The sequence below is a fragment of the Bubalus kerabau genome, chromosome 23 (assembly GCF_029407905.1).
Source record: "Bubalus kerabau isolate K-KA32 ecotype Philippines breed swamp buffalo chromosome 23, PCC_UOA_SB_1v2, whole genome shotgun sequence".
Classification (NCBI taxonomy): domain Eukaryota; kingdom Metazoa; phylum Chordata; class Mammalia; order Artiodactyla; family Bovidae; genus Bubalus; species Bubalus kerabau.
In genome coordinates this window covers 34,184,370-34,210,788 of record NC_073646.1, presented here as the reverse complement: position 1 = coordinate 34,210,788, position 26,419 = coordinate 34,184,370, and the positions used below count along the sequence as shown (strand labels likewise).

Sequence of the window (26,419 nt, the reverse complement as noted above, 5' to 3'; positions counted from 1 at the left end):
TGCGGGAGGGGGCGGGGCCGCGCAGGGCCGTTCCGCAGCTCGCCGGCGCCCCGCCCCGCCCCCGTGCCGCAGCTCGGAGGCCCCGCCCCGGTCCGCCCCTCCGCTTGCTCCCCAGGCCGCCGCTGTGCGGAGCGGTTGCCGGAGCCGGTATCCGAGACGCGGCGGCGGCGGTGCCGCGAGCCCCGAGCCCACCCCGGCCTGGCCCGGCCCGCGCTCTCCGCCCCTGCCTCCCTGGCCGGCGGCGGCGGCGGCTGCGGGCGAGCGCGCGGGGCCCGGGCCGCCCCCAGCCCCAGCCCCGCCGGGCCCCGCCCCCCGCCGAGTGCATGAGGTTGACGCTACTTTGTTGTACCTGGAGGGAAGAACGTATGGGAGAGGAAGGTGCGCTGGATGCGGGCGGCGGTGGCGCCGACCTGGGGGCCGGGCGGGCGGGGACGCTGCGCTGGGGGGGAGACGGAGAAGCAAGGGGGGCCGGGCGCGGGGAGGGGGCCGGGCCTGCCCGCCGCGGAGGCCGGGTCTGCGGCGAGGCCGCGCCCCTGTGTCGTCCGGGATGAGCTCGTCCTTCAGAAGCCCGCAGGCCCCTCCCTGGAAAGATCCCCATCCCGTTTTCCCCTCCTCGGCCCCGGTGAGATGCTCCCTCCACCCCTCGCTGGCGGAGAGCCCCCTCCTCCCTTTCATCCCCGCCTTCTCCCATCCTCCGACCGACGACCACCCCGGAGGAAGCCCGGGCACAGCCCACCCGGCCCTGGCCTCCATCCGCGCGTGCTGTGTCCATCCCAGGCTCGCCCTGGGCCACCCCTTATCGCGTCTCTAACCGGCCCTTAGAAGAAAGAGTCGATGGGAAAGCCGCAGCCTTGGGTCCGAATCGCAGCCCCAAGTCTGGGCCGGCTCTCTGACCTTGAGCCAGGCGCTACCTTCTGGGCCTCAGTTTCCTTGTACAGTTGGCCCCCGCATAGTTGGCGTGCCTGGGAATCTAGGGGCAGGATGGGCAGAGCAGAGATATGAGTCTGCTGAAGCTTGTGGGCAGCGGCCCCCACCCCACCCCCTCCCTGCACCAAACCCACTGCCTGCTGTCAGTCTTGATTGGGAGGATGATTAGTCTTTCTTCTGCCCCTTTCACCTACTACGACGGTCCAAGGCTTGGGTTTGCAGGACAGTTACGGTAGGAAGATCCCCACGATTCCCTCTCTAGCATCTCCTTTCCTGGGTTTCCTCCTCTGAGCCATCTCATAGGCCCACCTGGTCCAACAAAGCTTCTACTCTGCCAGCTCCTCCAGCCCTGCCTTCCCCCCAGGTCCATGAAGGCCCACTTGGAGCCACCTTACGGAAGCTCCTAGGTCCCTGAGTCCTCTTGAAGGGGCAGGCTGTGGCCTTGGAGCCTGGTTGGTGACCTTGCAAGCTTTATCTTGTCCAGGGCTCAGTCTCCCCATCTGTGCAATGGGAAGGGGCAAGCCGGGAGATCTTGCAGGGCCCACCCTGCTCCGAGGGTGCCAGGCCCCAAGGATGACTAAGCATGCCTAGTGGCCCAGCTTAAAGAGGTGCCAGACCTCCCTGGGAGCACGTATCTGGGAGCTCAGCCCTGAGGCCCTGGCCCCTTGTGAGGCCAGGGCATAGCCAAGCCTTCCAGGGGTCTTTAATACAGGACGCACCAACTTAGCACTGTACACTCTCTGCCCTTAGAAAGAGCTCCTCTTCCTGGGCAGGCAGGAGAGGAGAAGGGGCTGTGACGAGAGTGTCAGCCACTGCCTTCCATCTAAATCATGCTGCTTTCTTTTTCCACATTTACACTGCCAGAGCGTGAGCTGAAGAATGCTCTTGCTGGGGGGTGGACCTCTGCTACCTCCTCCTCAGCTTACATAGAGAGAAATTGAGGCCCAGGGGGGCTTGGAGACTGAGCCATGGTCTCAGCAACTCTCATTCTGTCTCCTGCTCTGCATGGACACTGCTCAGCTTGGGTTCTGTGTGTGTACAGGGGGCTTTATGGAGGTGTACATGGGGTCCAGCGAGGCAGGCCAGGCCTACAGCAGACGGCCCCTCCTGAGTATGGTTCCTAACGCCCTTTCCACCCCTCACCCCTGCAGGAAGTGAGTTGCCCGTGTGTGCGAGCTGCGGCCAGAGGATCTACGATGGCCAGTACCTCCAGGCCCTGAATGCTGACTGGCACGCAGACTGCTTCAGGTAGGGCAGGCTAGTGGGGGCTGGGGTGCCCGAAAAAAGGCTTGCCAGAGGCAGGGGGATCTCTCTCTGGTCCTAGGCCTCAGTTTCCCATCTGTAAAATGGGGCATCTGGCTTAGAAGCTCCCTGGAGGCCTCTCTTTTTTGTCATTCTAGACCTCTGAAGAGAGAAAAGGAGAGACCTGCATTTATGCTGATAATCCCAAGGCCTGATGGCACCTTGGCAGGCAGGGGAGTGGAGGGTAGTCCACCCTTACCTTCTGGATGCTGGTGCTTCAGGGAGAAGAGGCAGACCAAGCAGGCCTTGGGAGGAGATGGGCCCCCGTCGTGGCCCCAGGCTGGTTGCAAAGATGCATAACCAGTAAGACCAGTCCCTTCCGTCCAGGACACCAACTCCCAAGTATAGGAGAGTAGGATCAGGGTTGTGGCGGTGCACGTGGGGATGCAGAGGTGGCCCAGCAATCTGGTAGCACCATCCTGAGAAACAGGGCCGGGGAGAGCCTTAGAGAGCCCTGTGGGGCCAGAGCTGGGGTCCAAAGGATGGGAGATTTCCCAGGTGGAGAAGTGTGGTAGGAAGCAATTGTAGACAGAGAGTCCAGCAGGTGCAGAATGAATGAATGGTAGAATGAATGGTGACGGGGCCTGGCCCAGTCAGTGGCCAGCAGGGTTCAGGCAGAAAAGCACCAAAAAGGAAGGGAGGTAAAGTTGGGGAGGCCCCGCTGGGGTCAGGGCAACTACCACCAGCTGAACGAAGGGTTAAATTTGGGCACTGGGGGCCGCCAACAAGGATTTTTTTTTTTTATGTTTTAAAAATAATTTCTAATATTTTCCACACTTTAGCAAGGGCTGGACACTGGTTTAAGGACTCTGTATAGTTGGATATGTGTGGTCTCCTTTAGTTGGGACACAGAGTGGTTAATTCTTGACCAAAGACACACAGCCGCAGGGGTAAAATGAACATTGGCTGGGGAGCCCAGAGGAGAGGTGAGGTGGGTTCCATGTCCTGGGCTTCCCAATCAGGTGTTCAGAAGGAGGCCTTCAAGGAGGAACGGGGCTCTGAACAGGCAGAGAAGACCACATGCACGGAGACAGGGAAGGGGGGACAGCGCCAGCAGCTGAGGCATGGGAACAGCTCATCTGGTTGGACAGAGTGAGTTGAGGGATGTGATGAGAAGGCAAAGTTAGGACTGATGTGTGAAGGGCCCTGAATGCCAAGATAAGGCGCTTCTGAAGGCAGTAGGGAGCCAGCAGAGAGTGTCAGGAAGCAGGGGAGGGTTGTGAGCAGAAGTGCTACTGAAAAGTGCCATTCCAGTGGGCAGATGGTGGTCAGGTGACAGGGAAGGGACTGTCACAGTGGTTCAGGGATCTGTGCTCATAAGACCCGACCTGGGACAGTGACTCAGAGCAGAGAGAGTTTCAGATCTGAAAGGGACGCTATTTGGCAAGTTAGTCATAGTAGCCGCTGTTCATCAGTGACTCCTGTGATGTCATGTCCTCAGGCCTTCACCATAACTGTAGGAGGTACCATCATTTGCCCAATTGCCATGTTAGAAACAGAGGCTCGGAGAAATCAAGTAACTTGCCGAAAGTTGCAGCAGCGGAGCTGGGACTCGAACCTGTATCTGTCTCACTCCAAGTCACTGCAGAGTTGAAGAAGTCAGGGACCATGAGGGAGGAGCTGGGGGCTGGTGAGTGGCAGGGGCACACTAATCTAAGCCATTTGGTTTTGCACCCCCGGGTGCAAAGGAGACGAGTGGTCCGTTGGGTCTGGTGGAGCTGGGGGCCAAGTTGGCCATGAGTCATGCCCTGTTCTCTTTGAGTTGGAGAAGCAGTAGGCTAACCAGAGTGGCCCTGCCCTGCCCACAGCTGGCCGAGGTGATCCGAGACCAGTCCCAGGCGGAGAGATCAGAGAAATCAGCCCACTAAGGGCCGGCAGAGGGGATTGAGATGAGGCTGAGAGAAAAAAAGGGAAGAATTTTGGGGGTCCCTGTGTGTGGGGTGGGGAGGGAGGGAGAGTCTTGGGAGACGTGGGGAAGGGGCAAGAGTGCACCTGCAGAAGCCACAGAAGGGCAGAGTGGGGCAGGACGCGTGGAACCCAACTTGGGAGGGGTCCCTGCCCTGTTCACCAGCAGAGGAGGGAGGCCCCAGGTGGGGACAGTAGGGAGGGGGCACATTGGGTTTGTCCCTGGTGTGGTGGGGCCACAGGGAAGGCTCCCACAATGGGGCAGGGGCCCACAGGCAGTAAGAGTCGTGGCTTCCCCTGCTTCCATGACTTCTACAGCATTTCAGGCCCCACGCTGTGTGGTTCTCCCAACAGCCCCCAAACCTGGTTAAGGCCACCAGTCCTCCCGCCCATGACAGGAAAGCAGCTCATAAAGGAGGGACTGCTTGCTGGGCCCCCTGGAAGTGCCAGCCCCTGGGCTTCAAGGCCTTGCGGTGGGAGGGTTGCTGTGGGCCCACGGAACGCCTCTGGCGTTAGCACTAGGCGTCACTGTCATGGCAGGATCACCCCCTTTCTCTGTTCCAGCCTTCTGGAAGGTTGGGGCCAGGCCCAGGGTGGTCCAGGCTTCCTTTGGCCCAGCTGCTGCCTCCGGGAGGTCCGTTCTCAGAAAAGCATGGTGCAGGAGCCCCAGGGCTGCTGTAACTCTGGTAACATCTCCCTGGAGGCTGGTGGGGCCCGGAGGGCGAGAGCTCAGTGCGCAGCTGGCACTGGGGGCTGGAGCCTGGGCTGGGATGCCCCCCCCCACCCCTTCAGGGGACTTTCAGGGAAGGAGGATGGACTGTTCGTGGAAGTCAACCTCTGTTCCCTTGGGGGCAGCACCAGAAGAAGCAGCTGCTCCCTGTCCCCAGAGAGTCCCCGGAGCCTTTCAAAGCAGAGGCCGAGGGGGACTTCCCAGGCAGTCCAATGGTTCAGATGCCACACTCCCAGTGAGGGATTCTCAGGTGGAGCTAGTGGTAAAGAATCCACTTGCCAAGGCAAGAGATGCAAGAGACACGGGTTCGATCCCTGGTTCAGGAAGATCCCCCTGGAGGAGGAAATGGCAAGAATTTCAGGAAATTCTTACCTGAAAATTCCATGGACAGAGGAGCCTGGCAGGCAACAGTCCATGGGGTCACAAAAAGTCAGATATGACTGAACACACACAGACACACTCCCAATGCAGAAGGTGCAGGTTCGATCCCTGGTCAGGGAACTAAGATTCCACAAGCTATGCAGCAAGGCCAAAAAAAAAAAAAAAAAAAGAGGCTGCGAGCTGTGGAGGGTGCCTTTCTCTGATGTGCAGGGCTGAGGGCAGGGTGGCGGCCAGGCCTCCCCATCTGCACCAGAGCCCAGGCAGTAGGGCCTTCAGCTGCTTCCTGTTCTGAGCTAAGACCAGGTCCGCTAGCACCCACACTGCCGCATCCTCCTCCCCTGCCTCGTGGCCACGCTTGCCCCTCCCTTGGCAGCCTCCAATCCTGAGTGCCTGGAGTGGGACGGGGAAGCAGCTCTGTTGGCCCACCCCTGCGCTTCCCGCAGCCTCCGGGGGACCCAGAGATAGGCAGCAGCACAGGATGCTGGCCTCCCCCCTGAGAAGACGGCGTGTCTTCATCAGAAGGGCCAAGTAAGTGGAAAGCCCCCCTCCTGTCCCGTCCCAGGCCTCAGGCAGGGCCTGCGGTGTGAGGGCTGGGGCCGGCTGGGGCCGGAGGCCATGGTGGGACAGACCCACCTGAGGCCGGGTTCTGGGGCAGGAGAAGTGAAACTCCTTGGTCACTGTTGGCTGCCTGTCGAGGGGGAAGCAGGCTGAGGCTGCGGCCCCTGGCTCTTCTGGTACAGGTTCCCATCAGGCTGGCCCCCCAGCTGCTCTTTTGCACCCTTGGTATCCAGAAATATGATTCTGGGTAGAGGGCACCCCTGGGAGGGACTGCTCTTTCCTTGAGGGGGTCATCCTGGTTTCCCAGCCTGGCCTGTTCAGCACCCCCACTCCACCCCACCCCACCCCCAGTGCCCTTCTCTCCTGCCCAAGGTTGGCTCTGCCATTGCCTGCTCTCAGGGAGGGTACAGAATCCTGGGTGTTCCTCTCTGGACACCCTTTGTAGGGACATGACCTGCCCCACCTGCCTCCTCTGGCTCCTGCCCAGATGGGGCCCTGAGGGATGAGGGGATGCCCAGGGTCAGGGGCTCCTGTGTGCCTGCCATCAGCAGAGTCCACCGAGGCCCCAGGGGGCCGGCTACCAAGCCTCTGTGTGACCCTAGGCTGGGTCCGCTCTCTGAGGTGGAGGTCCCCTGGCCGAGGTAGAAGCTGAGCCCCAGGCTCCTGGGAGCACTCCCGAGGACGCTGGGGGATGAGAACTGCTCCAGCTGACGGAAACACTTATGTTCTCCGCGAGCGGCGAGCACCGTTTAAAGGTGCCTGGCCTGGGACCTCAGGGAGCCGGCAGGTTATAATGGCAAAGGCTGGGGGGATGCAGGCAGCGTGGGGAGCCCGTGGTGGGGCATCGGAGCAGGCTGCGAGGAGGTGGTTATTGGGGAGCTGACTGCAGTCTCAGCGCTTGAGTGAATCAACAGTCGCGTCTTCAGGGCTGCTGCAGTGTTGAGTGTGTGTGCGTGAGCGAAGGAGTAGTTCTCCGGCAGAAGAGCAGTCTCTGCCCTGGAGGAAGGTGACCGCCGCTGTCCCGCCCACTGGGGCGGGGGAGGGGGCTTCCAGCTGCCCGGAGTAGGGGGAGACTCCCACGGGGACACTCCCGTGACGCGGTGGAAGGGCGCAGTGACTCCCGGATCGGGGTGCGCGGCGGGAGCGCCCCGCCTCTGTGCGGAGCCCGCTCTCAGGCCGCCACCTTCCCTTCCGCGCTGGGTTAGAGCCCGCCGGGGGCTGCGCTAGGGACTTCCCCTAGGGACCTCCCCACCCTGGAGCGTCGTCCCACCCCCTGGCTCGGTACGTTCCTTGCCCATCGCCCACCCTGCGGTAAGACGTCCACCCACCACAGGGGCCACGAGTGTCGGGGCAGGAAGGGCCGCGGGGGCGCCCGATGACGTCATGGCTCTGGTCCAGCCGCTTCCGCTGCAGCGCCGCCTCCCACATCCCAGCGCTGCCTCCAGGAGCTTTCCTTGTCCCCCCCGCCCACCATTGAGGTTTCAAAACCTGGGCATTTTGTGCTTTTCTGCCACCCGACCCCACCCAAAGCCCTGAGCTGTGGTCCCCAGCGCCTCCCTTCAGGCTCCCAGACAACAGGGAACCCGCTGAATCCTCTTAAAGGGACAGCGTCCCATCAGCGCTCTGGTTGCTGTCCCCTCCCTCCTCCTCCTCCTCCTCCCCCCCCCCACCCCCCTCACCTCCTCGCCAGTTGCCTAGTTCAGGAGCAGTTATGGAGCACAGTCAATGAGCCCTGCCACCCTGCAGGCTACAATAGAGTGGAGGCCTCCCCTGCTGCCTGGGGCACGGGCTCTCTGACCCAGTCCCAGTCTCTCCTGCCCTCCTCTCTCCTAGATTGTTCCTGCACTGAGCCAGGAGCTCTGAGCCTGGTCCTTCTATCCGTGTGTGACTTTGGCACATCATGCAGAGCACCCAGACAGCAGCAGAGCTGGACGGATTCCCTAGCAGTTCTCTGCATGGCATGTCCTCAGCTCAGACATACCTGTGCACGCCAGGACCCCGGGTCAAGCTCTACGAACCCAGCAGGGCTCGTGCCCAGGGTGGAGGGGCTGTCGGTCACTCAGAGTCCATTCTTGGATTTGTTCACCCTGGCTTAGCTGGGCTGCTGGTCCCCACCCCACCAGGACCCTTGAGCGTAAAGAAGCCAGGCATGTCGGTCTGGTTCCTGGCCTGTGGAGTTGTGGCTAGGAGGAAACCTGTACATCATTTCTCTGCACCTGCCCTTCAGGGGCTCCACCAGCCAGGCCTCCCTGCTCCCCATGCCAAACCCTGTTCCTGTGACCGGCAGCACCCATGGGGCTGGCTGGAGTCTAGGAAGCCAGGAGATTTCCTTGTCTTAGCTGACTGACTGGTCGAAACTGAGCTGAACTCCTGCCTTGTGTCTTAGTGCAACTGGGAGCATCTTCGTGGGGCCTGCACTGCCCATCTGTATGACCTTGGGTGGAATAGACCCTCTCAAGTTCATCTGCCTCATCTCTAGAAATGGGGATAGCCATGCCTGCCTCATGGTACCCTGTGAGGACTAAGTAAATTTAAGCAAAAGGTGAGCCTGTCATACAGAATGAAGTAAGTCAGAAAGAAAAAACAAATATCATATATTAACACTTATCTGTGGAATCTAGAAAAATGGTACTGATGAACCTATTTGCAGGGCAGGATAGAGACACAGATGAAGAGAACAGACTGTGGACACACCCGGGGAAGGAGAGGTGGGATGAAGCGAGAGAGCAGCTTTAACACTTATACACTACCATGTGTAAAACAGATAGCTAGTAGAAGCTGCTGCGAAACACAGGGAGCTCAGCTCGATGCTCTGTGATGACCTAGGGGGTGGATGGGGGGGTAGGAGGGAGGCTCGAGAAGGAAGGGATATGTGTATACTTACAGCCGATTCATGTTGTACAGCGGAAACCAGTAGAACGTTGTAAAACAACTATACTCCAATTAATTTTTTTTTTAATGGGAAGATGTGAGCACTTAATAGGTCTTCACAGCTCCTAAAAGTCACCTCCATTTACATCAGCAGCCTCCCCATTGCTGGGAATGGGAGGACAAGAAGGGAGAAGAAGCAGCCTAGACTAGATGAGTGGGGCTCACAGTTTGTTCCAGTGCCCCCCGCAACATGAGTCCTGGGCTCCCAGGTTCTTCCCTGGGCCTAAGAGTAAGTCTTCTGCCCACACTTGGCCTTCTTCCTTGCACGACAGGGGATGGGGGCCTCAGATGAGGAGCACTTCTCACCCCAGGGCTAGCAGGTGGACCAGACACTCTGGGTGCAGAACTGCTGTGGTGGGGACGCAGGGGTTGTGATTTGAGGTTGCACACAGGACCAAGGCTTCTGGCCAAGGGAACATGGTAGAGGGAGTGGGGTGGTCACCAAATCCATCCCTGAGTCCACTCACCAGGCCCTGTGCCCAGAGCAGGCTGCCTCCATCCAGAGAGCACACCTTTCTCTAATGCTGCCTGGGGACTGGCAGGGCCCAGGTGTGGGGGGAAAGGGTGGGCCCCTCTGAGTCCCAGCTCCCCTTCCACCCAGGTGTTGTGAATGCAGTGCCTCCCTTTCGCACCAGTACTACGAGAAGGATGGGCAGCTCTTCTGCAAGAAGGACTATTGGGCCCGCTATGGCGAGTCTTGCCACGGATGCTCAGAGCACATCACCAAGGGGCTGGTCATGGTAAGTATGCCCCCCAACCTTACCTGGTGGGTGTGTGTGTGTGTGTTCACACGTTACTCCCTGCCCCAGATCTCTCTCCCATCATCTCTCTTGTTCTTCTTTTCACTGGGTTTCTGATTCCCCAGCCAGCTCTGCCCCCAAGTTGGTTTGGGGCTGTCCTTCTGAGAAGAGGCAAAGGGGAGAAGCTACAGGGGCTGAAGGAACCTCTGAGCTGGGTTCAGAGGTGTGTGCACGCCCCCCCCCCCACACACACAAACACTTGCTTCCAGGTGGCCGGGGAGCTGAAATACCACCCCGAATGCTTCATCTGCCTGACATGCGGAACCTTCATCGGTGACGGGGACACCTACACTCTGGTGGAGCACTCCAAGCTGTACTGGTGAGCGCCAGCCCCTCCCTGATCCTGGCGTGCCCCCAGGTCTCCCACGCCAGGGCCCTTCCCCTTTCTGCAAGAGGGCGGCCATGGTGACAGTGCAGAGCCCACTGGGAAATAAGACGCCGCAGTCAGATGGAGGAAGCCTGGGACGTTAGCTCTCTTCCTGACATCATTGCTGTGTAACTCTGGCACCAGCGTGAGCGCTACCCCTGTAAGCTCAGGACTCATCCCCAGCAAGACCGCCCACACCCCAGACCCAAGTGCGGGGGTCCCCAGGCCACTCACACCTCTGACCAACCGACTGCAGACTCAGGGACCCCCACAGGCCCCTCAGATTTGATGCTTCACTCAGTGGCTCACAGAGCTCAGGAGGCAGCACAATCACTGTGCTGCAAATACTACAAAGTGACAGTCATCCAAACAGTATGGTCCTGGCACAAAAATAGAAATAAGATCAATGGAACAGGATAAAAACCCAGAAATAAGCCCATGCACCTGTGGTCAATTAATCTTTGACAAAGGAGGCAAGACTGAAAAGCTAAGATCAGGACCAGCCGGCTGGAGACACACAAAGGGCAAGTCCGGGAGGTCTGGCATGCAGAGCTTCCACGTGTGCTGCTCGCAGAATCAGGACACGTGAGCCGTCCTCCCCAGCGTCACCACGGTTTTTACTGGGGTTTCGTTATGTGGCGTCATTGACCGAATCACTGGGCATGGGGGTGAACTTGGGCTCCTTGAGGTCAGACTGGATCAGAATGGCAGCCTCTCATCCCATGGTCAGTCTTTCTGGTGACCAGCCTACCCCTACCCCCCCTACCGCCGCCTGAATCGGCTCATTAACATTAACTCAAAAAAAGACAAAAAATAAATACAAATTTTGGTTCGATGCATGGGTGCTCAGGGCTGGTGCACTGGGACGACCCTGAGGGATGGGATGGGGAAGGAGGTGGGAGGGAGGGTCAGGATGGGGAACACATGTACACCCATGGCTGATTCATGTGAATGTATGGCAAAAACCACCACAATATTGTAAAGTAATTAGTCTCCAATTAAAATAAATAGAAATTTTGAAAAAGAAAGAAAAACAGATAAAAGCAAATGCAAAAACATTAGCTCAAGTGTGGGTTGAGGGGCTCATGAAAAAAGAAGACACACTCCTCTTCTGAGGATTTAGAGCCTCTTTCCCAGGAACCAGGGACAAAGATCAGAGAAATCCTTCAGTGTGGCAGCACTGATAAAGCTGGATTTGAGGGCAGCATGGCTTCTGAGGCCCCCAAATGGACTTTTAATGACTTCCTCCCAAATGGGATTTATCCCCAGGCCTCATCCTGGCCAGCTGACAGTGTAGACAACCCCGAATGACTGAGCCCCAGAGAGGGGCAGGGCCTGCTCCCAGCCCACCAAGCAGCCAAGACCCTCCTCCTCCCATGGGGAGCAGGAAAGCGAAGGTGGAAGGAGAAAAGAGCCCGGGACCGAGGGATTGTGGGGGGTGATGCTGCTGACTGCCCTGACGCACTTCTCTTCCCACTCTTTGGGTCCCCACCGCCGGCGGCTCTTGCAGCGGACACTGCTACTACCAGACCGTGGTGACCCCCGTCATCGAGCAGATTCTGCCTGACTCCCCTGGCTCCCACCTGCCCCACACGGTCACCCTAGTCTCCATCCCGGCCTCAGCTCATGGCAAACGTGGCCTCTCGGTCTCCATCGACCCTCCTCACGGCCTGCCGGGCTGCAGCACGGAGCACTCTCACACCGTCCGCGTCCAGGGGTGAGTGGCTGGGCTGCCAAGGCTGCAGCTGGTGTGGCTGTGGGCACGGATGCCTTAGATGGGCAGGCCGACTCTGGGGCGGGGACTGAGAACGGGTAAGTGTGAGCCCAGATGGAGCCCAGCTCCAACAACCTGGTATACCAGCTGTCTGATCCAGTCATTCCTCCAAGAGAAAAAATCTGTAACAATTGCCAGATATAATATTTAAAATGTTCTCTTTACTTACTGCATGACCAAACAAGAAAGAGAAGTAACCAGGCCAGGAACAGGTGAAGAAGGGAGCCTGAGGGTGTCAGCAGAGCATGGAAGGCAGCCATACCTTGAGGGCAAATCTAAATGGGGGGGGGATTAAGTTTCACTTTTGAAGTCTTCTTGTGGCTGAGCATCTCTCAAAGCCCAAGTGACTAGCTCTAGGAAAGTGAGTCTAATAAGAGAACACTTATCCCTGCTCCATAAAGTTGGGACCCCCCCCCACCTCCCCCCCCACCACAAAGTGCTCTCAAGGTGAGGAAAAACAAGAAATAAACCATGCCTTCCACCAGCGATTTCCACCCCTCCTTCCCAGAACTGGAAAATAAACTGATTTGAACCTGAACAGAAGGGGAGAGGGAATCTCCCCTGAGAATTCAAACACTTGAGTTTGCCAACCAAATTGACAAGCCTGGGTGGTTCAAAAAGCCTCCAGGAGAAGTTGTAAAAGTTTAAAGTACTTCTCCACTGGGAATGTCCCTAGGCCCTGACAGAAGCAGATGCAGGTGGGACCCACCTCCAGGCTTCAGAGAATTTCCTGAGATGAGTGTCCCAAGGAATAGGAGCCGTTCAGTCAAAAACCACAGAGCACGTGTGGCAACAAGGCACTGTGAGCGCAAGCTGACGGCAGCAATGGGGCAGAAGCAGACCTACAGAAACTGCAGAGAGCAACGGGGCAGAAGCAGACCTACAGAAACTGCAGAGAGCAAGATTATCAGAGACCATGTAAAATACGCACACTCCATGTGTGTTCATTTTCTGTTTACTCCATGCATTTTAATAAGTAAGAGATGCTTGGGAAAAGTGAGTAAAGAACAAATGAATTTGGAAAAGAACCAAATAGCACCTCTAGAAGTGAAATACAGGTTTAGCATTAGAGCAGGGTTTTAAACAGCTGAAGTGAGAAGCAGAAACACGAGATGAAAGTAGAGAAAGAAAGGCTAAGATGTACTAAGAAAGTAGAGAGGCTTAAGAAAGTAGTGAGACTAAGAAAGTAGAGAAAGAGAGGACAGAGTGAGTGGATCTAATTATCTATCTAGAATCCCAGAAGAGAGAATGGGAGAGAGGCAGTACTTAACAGCTGAGAACTTCCCAGAGGGGATAAAAGATGTCAATCCACAAACTCAAACCCGGTAAATCCCAAACAGAAAAATAAGAAATCTACCCATGGACCACCCCACCTAGTGAAACTACAACACAAAGGCCAAAAAATATATATCTTAAAAGTAGCCATAGGGAAGAAACAAATTTTCCTTCAAAAAAAGACCTGACTGTGTTCTGGTGGTTGAGACTCCAAGCTTCCATTGCACTGGGCTCGGGTTCGATCCCTGGTCAGGCAACTAGAAATCCTGCATGCCGCAACTAAGACCTGGCGCAGCCAGATAATTTTAAAAAGACAAAACAGAATTCTATACTTGATGAAAATGTCCTTCAAGGGTGAAGGTAAGGGGCTTCCCTGGTGGCCGAGTGGTAAAGAATCGGCCTGCCAATGCAGGAGACATGGGTTCAATCCCTGATCTGGGAAGATCCCACATGCTGTGGAGCAACTAAGTCTGTGCACATTAACTATTGAGACTGTGCTCTGGAGCCTGGGAGCCACAGCTGCTGAGCCCAGGCGCCTGAAACCCGTGCTCCACGATGAGAAACCCGCGCACTGCAACACGTAGCCCCCACGCGCTGCAGCTACAGAGAAGCCAGCACTGCAACGAAGACCTAGCCCAGCTCCAAAAAACAACAAACAGATAAATCAATTAAAAATTAAAAAAAGGAATGAAGGTGAAATAAAGATGTGTTAAAGCAGACAAAACAGGATTTGATACCCGCAGATCATCCCTAAAGAAAATTCTAAAGGATGTAGAAAAGGCCTGAGATGCAAGAAGAAATGAAAGTTAAGGGGCCAAGCCAGTGGTTCATACGCTGTGTGACACTGAGCTGCTTCCTTGTCCTCTCTGAGCTTCGTGCTGCTGCTGCTACTGCTAAGTCACTTCAGTCATGTCCAACTCTGTGCGACCCCATAGACAGCAGCCCACCAGGCTCCCCCGTCCCTGGGATTCTCCAGGCAAGAACACTGGAGTGGGTTGCCATTTCCTTCTCCAATGCATGAAAGTGAAAAGTGAAAGTGAAGTCACTCAGTCATGTCCGACTCTTAGTGACCCCATGGACTGCAGCCTTCCAGGTTCCTCCATCCATGGGATTTTCCAGGCAAGAATACTGGAGCGGGGTGCCATTGCCTTCTCTGAGCTTTGTAGTCTTTGTCTAAACCATGAGGGAGTCAGATACCTTGGAGCCTTCTAATATTTCTCCTGGGCCTTCATGGACCCTTGAGAAATAGTTGTCTGAGTGTAGGACAACTAACCCCTTGGAGTCAGTGAACCGTTCCTTCCTTGGGAGTCAGTGAACAGTTCTCACACACCTGTTGGGTACCAGGCCAGTGCCTGGCAAGAAGTGAAGATGGTTGGGGCGGGAGCGGAGAGGGTAGCGGGGGAGAGGAGGAGGCTGGACTTGATGCTGTGTTTCCAGCCCCATCTGGAGCATCAGCCAGGCCAGCAGCTGCCTTCCGCACACAAGTGAGCAGACAGACTGGTGAGAGACAGGGAAACTCCCAGACCAGCTGGACCCTGACAGCAAGGCAGAATTTTAGGAACAGAGAGTCAATGACACCTCCTCCCTGCCTCCCTCACTGGGCGAGCATTCTTTCCAGCCAACGTCTGCTTTCCCAGCAGTCTGCGAGGGGCCACACCCTTCTCAAAAGCAGCCCAGCTTGCCCAAAGGCTGCTGGCCAGATTGAACTGTTTGTTTGAAGAGTCTTAGCTGGCCACTTTTTATTTTGTTTATGTGTATTTTGTTTATAGCAGCATTGAAAGGGAAGTTAAATTTCTTTGCCCCAGCCTCCCCGCTACTTGAGCAGGAGACTGAGGCAAGGGAGACGGAGAGTCTAAGAAATATATATATACACGCTTTCTTATTGGTTTTTCGGCCAAGCCGTGCGGTTGCGGGATCCAAGTTCCCTGATCAGGGACTGAACCCAGGCCCCCCCACAGTGGAAGTGCAGAGTCCTAACCACTGGACTATCAGGGCAGTTCAGGAAATATATTTGGAAGAAAAGTTATGACCAACCTAGATAGCATATTAAAAAGCAGAGACATTACTTTGCCAACAAAGGTTTGTCTAGTCAAAGCTATGGTTTTTCCAGTGGTCATGTATGGATGTGAGAGTTGGACTATAAAGAAAGCTGAGCGCCAAAAAATTGTTGCTTTTGAACTGTGATGTTGGAGAAAACTCTTGAGAGTCCCTTGGACTGCAAGGAGATCCAAACAGTCCATCCTAAAGGAAATCAATCCTGAATATTCATTGGAAGGACTGATGCTGAAGCTGAAACTGCAGTACTTTGGCCACCTGATGCGAAGAACTGATTCATTGGAAAAGACCCTGACGCTGAGAAAGATTGAAGGCAGGAGGAGAAGGAGCCGACAGAGTATGAGATGGTTGGATGGCATTACTGACTCAATAGACATGAGTTTGAGTCAACTCCCGGAGTTGGTGATGGACAGGGAAGCCTGGCATGCTGCAGTCCGTGGGGTCGCAAAGAGTCAGACGCGACTGAGTGACTAAACTGAACTGAACTGATCCACAAGAAGTCTCTGTGAAAATATAGTCACGATTTAAAATTTTTTTATCTTGAAAAATACCAAATTTACAGAAAAATTGCTCAAATAATAAGTGTATTGAATACCTATTCACCCTTTCGGGCTTCCCAGATGGCGCTAGTGGTAAAGAACCCACCTGCCAATGCAGCAGACATAAGGCATGTGGGTTCAATCACAGGGTCAGGAGCATCCCTGGGAGGAGAGCATGGCAACCCACTCCAGGATTCTTGCCTGGAGAGTCCTGTAGAGAGGATCCTGGGGGGCTAGAGTCCAGGGGGTTGCAAAGAGTCAGACACAACTAAAGTGACTTAGTTGTGTACATGTACATCCTTTACCTAGGTTCATCATTTTTAACTTTTTGTCACGTTTGAGATATGTGTGTGTTTTCGTCTATGTATATCTAGGTGTCAGTGTATCAACATATATATATATATTTATTTGTATATGTTCATACACACATGTGCACATATTGCTGTTATTTACTGAATCATTTGAGAGTAAACTATAGGCACCATTGACTCATCTTTTCCTCAAATACTTCAGACATTCTCCTGAAAATAAAAGCATAAATTCTCTTTATGTAATTACCCACTGTGTCCTATAGTGCAACTATATGAGAGTTAGGAAATTTACCATCAATATAATACTTTTATCCAGTATACAACCCCGAACTCGGATTTTGCCAGCCGTCAGGATGCTGTCCTCAAGTGTCTTCAGCTTCTTTTAACCTGTGCCAGTGCCTCCGCCTTCCATTGTCCTTTATGCCCTTGACATCCGTGAAGAGTCCAAGTCAGTCGTTGAGGAGGATGCCCCCTGCCCCGCACTCGGGTTCCTTTTCCCTAGATTTGGGTCGTGCATTTTGCCCGCGTGACTGATGCTCTCTCCTCCTCCGTGCATCTTAGTGGTAGACACAGGAGGTATAAAGTGCACCCTTCACTGGGGATGCCCGCTTCGATTATTTGGTTAAAGTGCAGTCTACTGTCTCTGCTGTAAAGGATTTTTTTTCCCCCTTTGCAGTGTAACCAGTGAGTCGTCTGTGAGATTTGAGTCTGTAAATATCCTGTCCCCAACCACCTTTCACTAAGTGGCTCTTGCCTTCATGATAAGCCTTCCCTATGGCAGATCCTGCTGTGGTGGTTACAAAGGATGATGTTTCGAGCTCTGTTCTTCCTGCTTCATTTCTTACCTGACCTCCCTGTGTAAGGAAGCGCTTCTCCCCCACGTGAGAATATACTCTCAATAATTGAAAACTTGCTAAGACTCTGTTTGTCTTAAAGCTCTGTCTCCTTTCTGTCCTGCCCACCGCCACAACCGTATCCCTCTGCCCCAGCCCTTCCGCATCTCAAGGCAGAGATAAACATTCCTTGAAAAGCTTTAATGAGGACAAAATGAAATCAGATCATTAACACTCAGGAGGAGTTAAAAGAAGCAAAGGAGTGTGGCAAGTTGGCCATCTGTGACTTAGCTCGTGGCCAGCTAATGGAAGTCACCAGCCCCACCTCACCCGTAGCTGTGGTTCAGGGAAGGCTGCTTACCCCTTCCTGCCAATCTCGGAGGAGTGGGAGCCTTAGGCTCGTTTTGCAGGGCATGTTTGGGGGTCAGGCAGGAAGCCAGTAGGTCCAGACCCTCTTAGGCCTCTTTGACACTCGTCTGCTCCAAGCATCACAGGCAGTTGGAAGGAGAAGTCTGCCCTCCGTAGCAGAGACAATGCTCTGTTGAACAGGAGCCCCCGAGCATCTCATTGTTGCTGCTGTTGCTGTTCAGCCACTAAGTTGTGTCCAACTTTTCTGCGACCCCATGGACTGTAGCCTGCCAGCTCCTCTGTCCCTGGAACTTTCCAGGCAGGAACACTGAAGTGGGTAGCCATTTCCTTCTCCAGGGGATCTTCCCAACCCAGGGATCTAACCTGCATCTCCTGCATTGGCAGGTGGGTTTTTTACCATCTGAGCCACCAGGGAAGCCTGAGCATCTCGTATAGCAGGGCAGATACCTCGGGGCATGGCACTTTCCACCACCCATGGCAGGCGTTGCAATTAATGTAGAACTCTTCCCACTACCCAGACTTCGGTGTTCTGGACAACTGCCACCCACCAGTCACACAAGACAGCATGGTTTGCCCCCACACTCCTGACCTGATCCCCTTGGCCTTGGCTTCCTGGGGCAGGCAGGGGTCTGACCACTGCCCTGTGCCCACAGAGTGGACCCAGGCTGCATGAGCCCGGATGTGAAGAATTCCATCCATGTCGGGGACCGGATCCTGGAAATCAATGGCACCCCCATCCGGAACGTGCCCCTGGACGAGGTGCGGGTCCCAAGTCTGGCAAGCGGGGTTGGAGGTGGTGCCTTCGTGCCTGCTCGCCACCACCTGAGACTCACCTGTCCACGTGCCTGCTCTCCCCAGATTGATCTGCTGATCCAGGAAACCAGCCGCCTGCTCCAGCTGACTCTGGAGCATGACCCCCATGACAGCCTGGGCCATGGGCCGGGGTCTGAGCCCAGCCCCCTGGGCTCCCCGGCTCACACGCCCATCGGGGAGGTGGGCAGCTCCGGCCGGCAGAAGCCTGTGCTGTAAGTCAGCCCTGCACCGTGATGCTCTGTATCTTGTTACTTTCACTGACACTGGGCCTCAGTCGGGGTGGGGAGGGGTGGTCCCTGCCCTCCAGTTGCTCACAGTCTGATAGAAAAGTCAGCCCTGCAAAAAAAAAGAACACACCAGCAAGGGGTGCAGGGAGCTGGGAAGAAGAAGGGGAATGAGAAGGAGGAAATGGGGAAGCGGCGCCCTTAGCCGGGGGTGAGAGGGCTCCCGGGGTGGACCAGAGCCCTGGCTTCAAGGAGCCGCTGGCCTGGCGCTCAGGATGCTGTGGCGTCTGGTGTGTGTTGAGAGGTGGGCTCCGAGGCGGCAGCTGGTGGCCAGGGTCTCACAGCACAGTGATGCATCCCACAGAGACCACTCTGGTCCCCTTTGCGAGAAGGTGCTCAGGACCAGAGACAGCCCGAGGGCTGTGATGTGGTCCAGGCTGGAGGGGCCAGGGGCACCTCTTAAAGAGAGGTGAAGGGTGCAAAGAAGCCCAGAGACAGCCTGGTCCTCATGCCACTCACTCTGGGGCCTGCTCAGGACTCCTGGTCAGGGGGACACCTGGGGTGACAGCCTTACACTAGGAAGCAGTGACCTTGAAGGCCTGTGTCTCCTCCTCCCCCGTTTGGAGCTCAGGTCACCCTGCAGGGCCGCCTAGGGGCGTCCTGCGCAGGTCCTCCGCCTCTGCACCTCGGGGCCAGGACTCAAATGCTGGGAGACAAAGCATCTGATCCAGGGTCGTCAGGCAGAGAATGCCAAGGGCAAACATTCCTTCCTGAACGGGAAGTCCAAGCCAGACAGGGCACGGAGTGCTCTCATCAGGGCAGGGCAGGGCTCTCATGATGGTCCCTGGAGAGCTGCCCGGTCCCACCCTTCCTGACTACGGGCGATTTACATGGACTGGCATCGGTGGGGCATGGCAGGCTGGGGGAAGGGGCAGGGCCAAGGCCTGGCCTCCGCCAAGGGGCCCTCGGCCAGGGGCCCACCTGATACCGGTGGCACCTGGCACTGGTGTGTCTCCCCAGAAGGAGCTGCAGCATCGACAGGTCCCCGGGCGCCAGCTCGCTGGGCTCCCCGGCCTCCCAGCTCAAGGACCTGGGTCGCTCCGAGTCCCTCCGTGTGGTCTGCCGGCCGCACCGCATCTTTCGGCCTTCGGATCTCATCCATGGGGAGGTGTTGGGCAAGGGCTGCTTTGGCCAGGCCATCAAGGTATGGGGCACGCCAGGAAGGGAGGGGACCACCTGGGGGTGACCTGTTGGCTCTCCACCCTCTTCCCACTAGTGTCCCCAGGAAGCCACAGTGGAAAGGCATCTGGCTTCCAGGCTCCCTGGCCAGGGCTTGCCTCCCCCTGGACCCCCTCGAGCTAGCTACCGTATATAGGTAGACTGCGTGAAGGAGGTCGTAGGACAGTGGCTTCTCAGAGTCGGGATGAGAGGGCAGCCCAGACTGACCCTGAAGGCTTCCTCCCCCAGGCCCCCCTACTCAGCCCAATGTGGGCCGCTCACCCCCTTCACACTCTCACGACCAGCCCTCTCCTGCCTCTGATGTTCTCTGGCAGTGACTAGCCTAGAAGGTTCAGGTTTATAGAAAAGGCACCAGTCAGGTTGCCATGTCCACCAGCTAGGCCTCAGCCCCCGGCCCCGTGTGTCCATCTGCCTGGGGTGGGGTGGGGTGGGCCTCCTGCAGGGCGGCCTGGAGCAGAACCCATGCCCTGCGTGTCCCCATGCAGGTGACGCACCGAGAGACAGGCGAGGTGATGGTGATGAAGGAGCTGATCCGCTTTGACGAGGAGACCCAGCGGACGTTCCTCAAGGAGGTGGGTGAGGGGCCTGCCCCACCCTTGCCCATCGAGAGGGGGTGGGTGGCAAAGGGCTCCGGGAGGAAGTGATACTCAAGCCCTCATCGAAAGAAGACAGACTCTGCCAGGAGGGCGAGAGGGGCAGGGACATCCCTGGGGGTGGGGACAGCCCAAGCAAAGGGCAGGGCGGCAGCAGGTAAGGCAGGAACCCCCAGTGAGGGGGTGGGGTGTGGAGACTCCCCCTCCTTCAGAACTGTCCATGGCGGCTTCTGGTGGGACAGTGGCGGGAGAAGATGGGGGCGCAGCCTGTTTGCACCCCACTCCCCAGGTGAAGGTCATGCGATGCCTGGAGCACCCAAACGTGCTCAAGTTCATCGGGGTGCTCTACAAGGACAAGAGGCTCAACTTCATCACCGAGTACATCAAGGGTGGCACACTCCGGGGCATTATCAAGAGCATGGTGAGTGCAGGGCGGAACCACGCCCTCCCCCCTCCCCACCCCCACCCCTACCTGCATCCAGTCCCAGCCACTCCCACCGAGGGACCCTGGACCCAGTGCCTCCTCCCTGGGCCCCAGTCTCCCAGGCTCTTCACTGGGGATCAGCCTCTGATCTCAAAGCCGCTCTGTCAGGAAATTGTTTGGAATTGTTCACCCACACCCCTTGGAGGGGACAGTTGTGGGTATCGTAGAGACTGAGGGGGTGGTCATCAGCCCCTACAGGACACTCACCCCCTCCTGCTTTTCTTGCCCACTGTCCTGTCCCTGTGGCCCTGTTGGCTCATCCTGGACTTTCTCCCCCCTCACCCCCACCCCCAGGACAGCCAGTACCCCTGGAGTCAGAGGGTGAGCTTTGCCAAGGACATTGCTTCTGGGATGGTGAGTAGGCTCTGATTTCAGGGGCGGCACGGAGTGGGGGACTTCGCTGACGGTCCAGTGGTTAAGAATCCATGCTTCCACTGCAGGGGACATGGGTCTGATTCCTGGTCAAGGAACCTGCCTTGCTTTGCAGTTCCCCGCCACCCGACCCCTGCCAAAAAAATTCTCTACCATTCTCCTAAATTCCATAGGAAGCTTCAAGAGAGGACAGAGGGAACCCAGTGGGAGGGAAGCTGGGAGTCTTCCGGAGGATGACGGGTCATCCTTGAGGCTGGGGTCCCTCAGCACGGCTGCCCCCTCATCTCCACGCCCCTCTACCCTCAGGCCTACCTCCACTCCATGAACATCATCCACCGGGACCTCAACTCCCACAACTGCCTGGTTCGTGAGGTGAGCAGCCAGGGCTGCAGGAGGGGCCAGCGGGACCGCCACCCACCATACTCCTAGGAGGTTGGGGGTCTGCTGGGAGGGTAACCGTCACAGAGAACGGCCCACAGTGTGGCCACGGGCCACACCAGGCTGCATCAGCGGCTCTGGGCCCGGAGGAGGGCCTGGATATGGGGCTGGGGCAATCAGGGGAGGTTTACTGAAAGAGATTTGGGGCAGGGAGATATACTTCATTGGGAGGCAGTGGGAGCAGGCAGCCCGGGGTCTAGGGGGCAGTGATGGAGAGACCACAGGCTGCCCCCAGAAGGCAGAGGAGGGAGTGGGCAGGTGGTGGCGGGAGCGTGTCTCAGCGCGGCCCTGCTTCCCCATCTCCCCAGAACAAGAACGTGGTGGTGGCCGACTTCGGGCTGGCGCGGCTCATGGTGGACGAGAAGACGCAGCCCGAGGACCTGCGGAGCCTCAAGAAGCCAGACCGGAAAAAGCGGTACACGGTGGTGGGCAACCCCTACTGGATGGCGCCCGAGATGATCAACGGTGAGTCGGGGGCCCCGCAGGGCACATCCCTGGGGCCGCATGGTCCCAGGCGGAACTGCAGGAGGCAGAGGTCCCGGCGCCTCTTCCTCCTCCTCGAGTCCTAACATAAGTTTCCTTTTGCTGCTGCAACAGATTATCACAACTTGGCTTAAAAAACACAAATCATCCTAGGGACTTCCCGGGCGGTCCAGTGGTTAGGACTCCATGCTTCCAATGCAGAGGGGCACAGGTTTGATCCCTGGTCAGAGAAGTATGAGCCCACTGAAAGTGACAAGTGAAAATGTTAGTCACTCAGTCATGTCTGACTCTTTGTGACCCCAAGGACTGACTGTAGCCCACTGTCATGAAATTCTCCTCTGTCCATGGAATTCTCCAGGCAAGAATACTGGAGTGGGTAGCCATTTCCTCCTCCAGGGGATCTCCCCAACCCAGGGAGCAAACCCGGTCTTCCACATCGCAGGTGGATTCCTTACCATCTGAGCCACCAGGGAAGCCCTACATGTCATGAGGTTCACCCAAAAAATTTAAAACTGCACACACAGATTATCCTATAGTTCTGGAGGTCAGGAGTCCAGTATCAGGCTCGCTGAGCTAAAGTCCAGTGTCAGCAGGACTGCGTTCCTTCTCGAGGCTCGAGCGGGAAGGATCTGTTTCCTTCCCTTTTCCAGTTTGCAGAGGCGGCCTCACTCCTTGGCTCCTGGCTCCTCCTCCAGCAAGGCCAGCAGCGCACGCAGTCTCTTCTTTCCGACACCCGTATCCACCGTCACCCCTCTTACCCTGACCCTGACTCTCCATTCTCCCTCACAAGGACCTTTGTGATCAGAGGGCTCAGCCAACTAACCCAAGATCATCTCTCCATCGCAAGATCCTTAACTGAGTGATACCTGCAAAGTCCCGTAAAAGGCAGCACATTCAGGGTCCAAGGGTCCAAGGAGCAGGCGGTCCCTGGACAGGGTCTAGGGTCTCTCAGGACCATTATTAGGCCTCCCACAGAGCCCCCTTCTCCCACCCCATTTGTTTTTTCAGGCCTGTCACACAGTGATCCCATGTGTGCCCAGACTGGGGGTGATAAAGTCCATCCACAGGCAGGGGACATGCAAACACAGGGTCAGGACAGGCAGACTCGGGGTCACCTTAACACCAACTCTGATCAAAGATAATATAACCCACACCCTAATAACATAACTGGTAAAGTGAAAGAAAGTGAAAGTGTTAGCATTAGTTGCTCAGTCATGTCTGAATCTTCAACCCCATGGACTGTAGCCCACCAGCCTCCTCTGTTTATGGAATTTCCCAGGCAGGAATACTGGAGTGGGTAGCCATTTCCCTCTCCAGGATATCTTCCCGACCCAAGAATCGAACCCAGGTCTCCTGCATTGCAGGTAGATTCTTAACCATCTGAGCCATCAGGGAAGCCCTTGTAAAGTGGGGTTAATAGTCCCTCTCTTGAAGAAAAGAAAAATAATAAAATAAATAAACAAACAAAAAGAGTCCCTATCTTTAAGAAGTGGTATGAAGATTGGGTAAGATTTGTTAACTAGTCAGGATTCAGTGAGAGTGGTTGTCCTGATTATCTGTAGCATTATTAGGCAGACGGTATTGTTCCCATTTTACAGATAAGGCAGGCCGAGGCTCAGAGAGTCTGTATCAGTCCCTGAGGCTGCTGTAACATGGGCACAAACTGAGTGCTCACAGCAGAAGTCTGAAATCCAGTAGAGCCTTGCTCCCTCCAGGGATTTCAAGGGAGAGTCCATTCCTTGCTCTCTCTAAGCTCTGACCCTGGCATTCCGGGCTTGTGGCCACATCGGCCCAATCTCTGCCTCTGTTTCCACGTGGCTGCCTCCTCCTGTATCTTCTCCTTTTCAGTCTCTCTTATAAAGACAGTTAGGATGGCATTTTGGGGCTTCCATGCTGGCTCAGTGGTAAAGAATCTGCCTGCACTGCAGGAGATGCAAAAGACTCGGGTTCAGTCCCTGGGTCGGGCAGATCCCCTGGAGGAGGGCATGGCATCCCACTCCAGTATGCTTGCCTGAAAAACCCCACGGACAGAGGAGTCCAGCAGGCTGTAGTCTAAAGGGTCACAAAAGTTGGACACAGTTGAGTGAGTACACATGCAGGAGGGCATTTAGAACCTGCCCAGATAATCTAGGATGGTCTCATCTCAGGATCTAGAATCGTATCTTCAAATCAATTCTTTATCTTTCCAAAACAGTAGCACAAACAGGCTCTGAGGGTCTGACACAGTTATCTCTCAGGGTCACCACAGGGTCCATGACATGCCCAGAGTCACAGAGTTGGTTAGTGACTGAGCTGGACCTGGAACCCCTTGCCCAGGGCTTTCACCCTGACTCCCCCTACTAATCAGCCACCAGCCACCCCTCCCCCCCGAGCAGGCTGGCTCAGCCTGGGTGGGCCCAGGTAAGGTCAGAGCCCAGGGCCTGATCCTGCGGAGGCTGCTAGCATCTGCCTCCTGGTCCCCACCTACGGGTCAGCACATCCCCCAGTGGGCAGTCCCCGGCCTGGCCCCCTCGCCAGCTGGCACCCCCAGCCCTGTGCACCTGCCAACCGTAGTCTCTCCATCCAGGCCGCAGCTACGATGAGAAGGTGGATGTGTTCTCGTTCGGGATCGTCCTGTGTGAGGTAGGCCCAGGGGCGGGTGGCAGCCGGCTCCAGCCCCCTCCCAACACATTCTGAGCTGCAGGCTGGAGCCCTACGGGGTCCCAGGCCAGGGAGGCTGTGGGGACGGGCTGCCCGCCACTGCCTGCATCCCCGTGATCAGATGGGTGCCAGACCCACCCTCAAATCCATCTGGGTGGCACCCAGCCCCAGGGCCCCCCAGGTAACTGCCGGGCCTCCTCTGGACAGATCATTGGGCGAGTGAACGCTGACCCAGACTACCTGCCACGCACCATGGATTTCGGCCTCAACGTGCGAGGCTTCCTGGACCGCTACTGCCCCCCAAACTGCCCCCCGAGCTTCTTCCCCATTACCGTGCGCTGCTGTGACCTGGACCCCGAGAAGAGGTGAGCGGGATGCGGGGCTTAGGGCGGGGTGTGGGTGGGGGGGGTTCCCGAGCAGAGCCAGAACCCACCATGCCCCCACCTCCTGTCTCCCACCCCCCACCCCCACCCAGGCCCTCCTTCGTGAAGCTGGAGCAGTGGCTGGAGACCCTCCACATGCACTTGGCTGGCCACCTGCCGCTGGGCCCCCAGCTGGAGCAGCTGGACAGGGGCTTCTGGGAGACCTACCGGCGTGGCGAGAGCGGACTGCCCGCCCACCCTGAGGTCCCTGACTGAGCCCAGCGCCCCCGGCTGCCCCTGTCCGCCTCCATGGAATCTGCCCAGCACCGGATTCCTCTACAGGAGGCGGCCTGGGTGTGGCGCCCTCACCGGGGCGGCGGGCACCCAGACCCTCCCCCGCGCCAGGTCCTGCCTTGCCCCATCTCTGCCCCCGGCCCCAGAGCTGGTCTGGCCTCACACACACCATCACCTCACCCTGCCTTACCTCTGTCTTGGTGGGGCCGCCCCCTCCCGCCTGTCCTTGCATGAGCTGGAGGGCCCATGTGAGCTGCGCCCTGTCCCGCACCTGCCCCCCAGCCCACCCCCACGCACACTCCGCTGTCTGCAGCTCCTCCGAGGCTGGGCTGGAGGACAGGCCACACCCCCCGACCGTGGCCCATCATGTGTGTTCCCAGGAGCAGACAGGGAGTCTGGGGCCCGTCAGCCCCCCAGGGGGTTGTCTCAGTAGCAGCAGGTATAGATAATTATCCAAACCCCCAAAGGGAGAGAGGTCTGCTCCCATGGGGCGGAAGTCCCGGGGGCCAGACAGCAGCCCTGACTCGCTTTGGGTCTTTTCCTTTCTTTATTGAAGCCACTTTAGTGGGAAGCAGGTACCAGGCCTCAGGGTGAAGGGAGGGTCCCTGGAGGGGGAGGGGAGCCGTGGTCCGGGGGCCAGAGGTGCTGGGGGACGCCACAGAGGGTGGTTGGGCAGAGTCCCCCAGCCTCCCAGCCCCCTGAAGTTCATCTCAGCACCCCCTCCAGGCCTCTCCCCAGGCTCCTTGCCAGTGGCTGAAGCAGCCCCTGCCCCTCCCCACACCCCTCTGTCCTCTGGGTTCTTTCTGTGTAATCTATTTTTTAAGAAGAGTTTGTATTATTTTTTCATAACGGCTGCAGCAGCAGCTGCCGGGGGCTTGGGGTTTTATTTTTTTTCGGCGGGTGGGGGTGGGGGGGCCATTTTGTCACTTTGCCTCAGTTGAGCATCTAGGAAGTATTAAAACTGTGAAGCCTTCTCAGTGCACTTTGAACCTGGAAAACAATCAAACACAGGCCCTTGGGACTATGACTCAGGGAGGTGACAAGAGTCATCTCCATCCAGGAATGGGGACGTCTAAGGAACAAAGCCCAGACTCAGAATAATAAAATAAATTCCGTACTCCCCCCCCAGATCCCGCATTGTGACGTGTGTCTGGGGGCCCCACAGAAACAGGAGAGAGGGACCTTTTGATTGAGAAGCCTGGTCTGAGAAGACAGGAATGGAGGTGTGGGTGGGGACAGATAAGAGGGTGGGGATGGAGGTGTTGGCCCAGCTTTTCCAAAGTTGAGTTTGAGGGTGGGGGGAGGAGTAGGGAGAGAGCCAAGGGAGACTAGGGAATGGATTGCTCTTATTTCATGCTTGCTTTTTTTTTTTCCTAAAATGTAAAGAGTCCCATCGGGAAACTGGAAACCACCCTAGTTA

At 56.8% G+C, this 26,419-nt stretch overlaps 1 protein-coding gene across 2 annotated transcripts; it reads left to right on the top strand.

The window, feature by feature from the left end:
• Positions 1–123: 123 nt before the first annotated feature.
• On the top strand, positions 124–26,120 carry LIMK1 (LIM domain kinase 1). 2 transcript variants are annotated; one of them, XM_055562148.1, is made up of 16 exons: positions 124–378; positions 2,079–2,175; positions 9,336–9,474; positions 9,744–9,853; positions 11,412–11,618; positions 17,711–17,816; positions 17,916–18,082; positions 19,118–19,298; positions 19,819–19,905; positions 20,216–20,347; positions 20,705–20,764; positions 21,089–21,154; positions 21,529–21,685; positions 24,270–24,325; positions 24,551–24,708; positions 24,819–26,120. In XM_055562148.1, the coding sequence occupies exons 1-16, from the start codon at positions 324–326 to the stop codon at positions 24,979–24,981; spliced, it is 1,941 nt and encodes a 646-aa protein (XP_055418123.1). In that variant the 5' UTR covers positions 124–323; the 3' UTR covers positions 24,982–26,120. The 2 variants fall into 2 exon arrangements, with proteins under 2 accessions (XP_055418123.1, XP_055418122.1); XM_055562147.1 differs by having other exon boundaries at positions 19,115–19,298.
• The last annotated feature ends 299 nt before the right edge of the window (positions 26,121–26,419 follow it).

Coding starts and splice junctions, on each gene's coding strand:
- LIMK1 (XM_055562147.1), top strand. CDS start 324: ATGAGGTTGACGCTACTTTGTTGTACCTGGAGGGAAGAACGTATGGGA. Junction 379..2,078: donor AGAACGTATGGGAGAGGAAG/GTGCGCTGGATG, acceptor TCACCCCTGCAG/GAAGTGAGTTGCCCGTGTGT. Junction 2,176..9,335: donor TGGCACGCAGACTGCTTCAG/GTAGGGCAGGCT, acceptor CCTTCCACCCAG/GTGTTGTGAATGCAGTGCCT.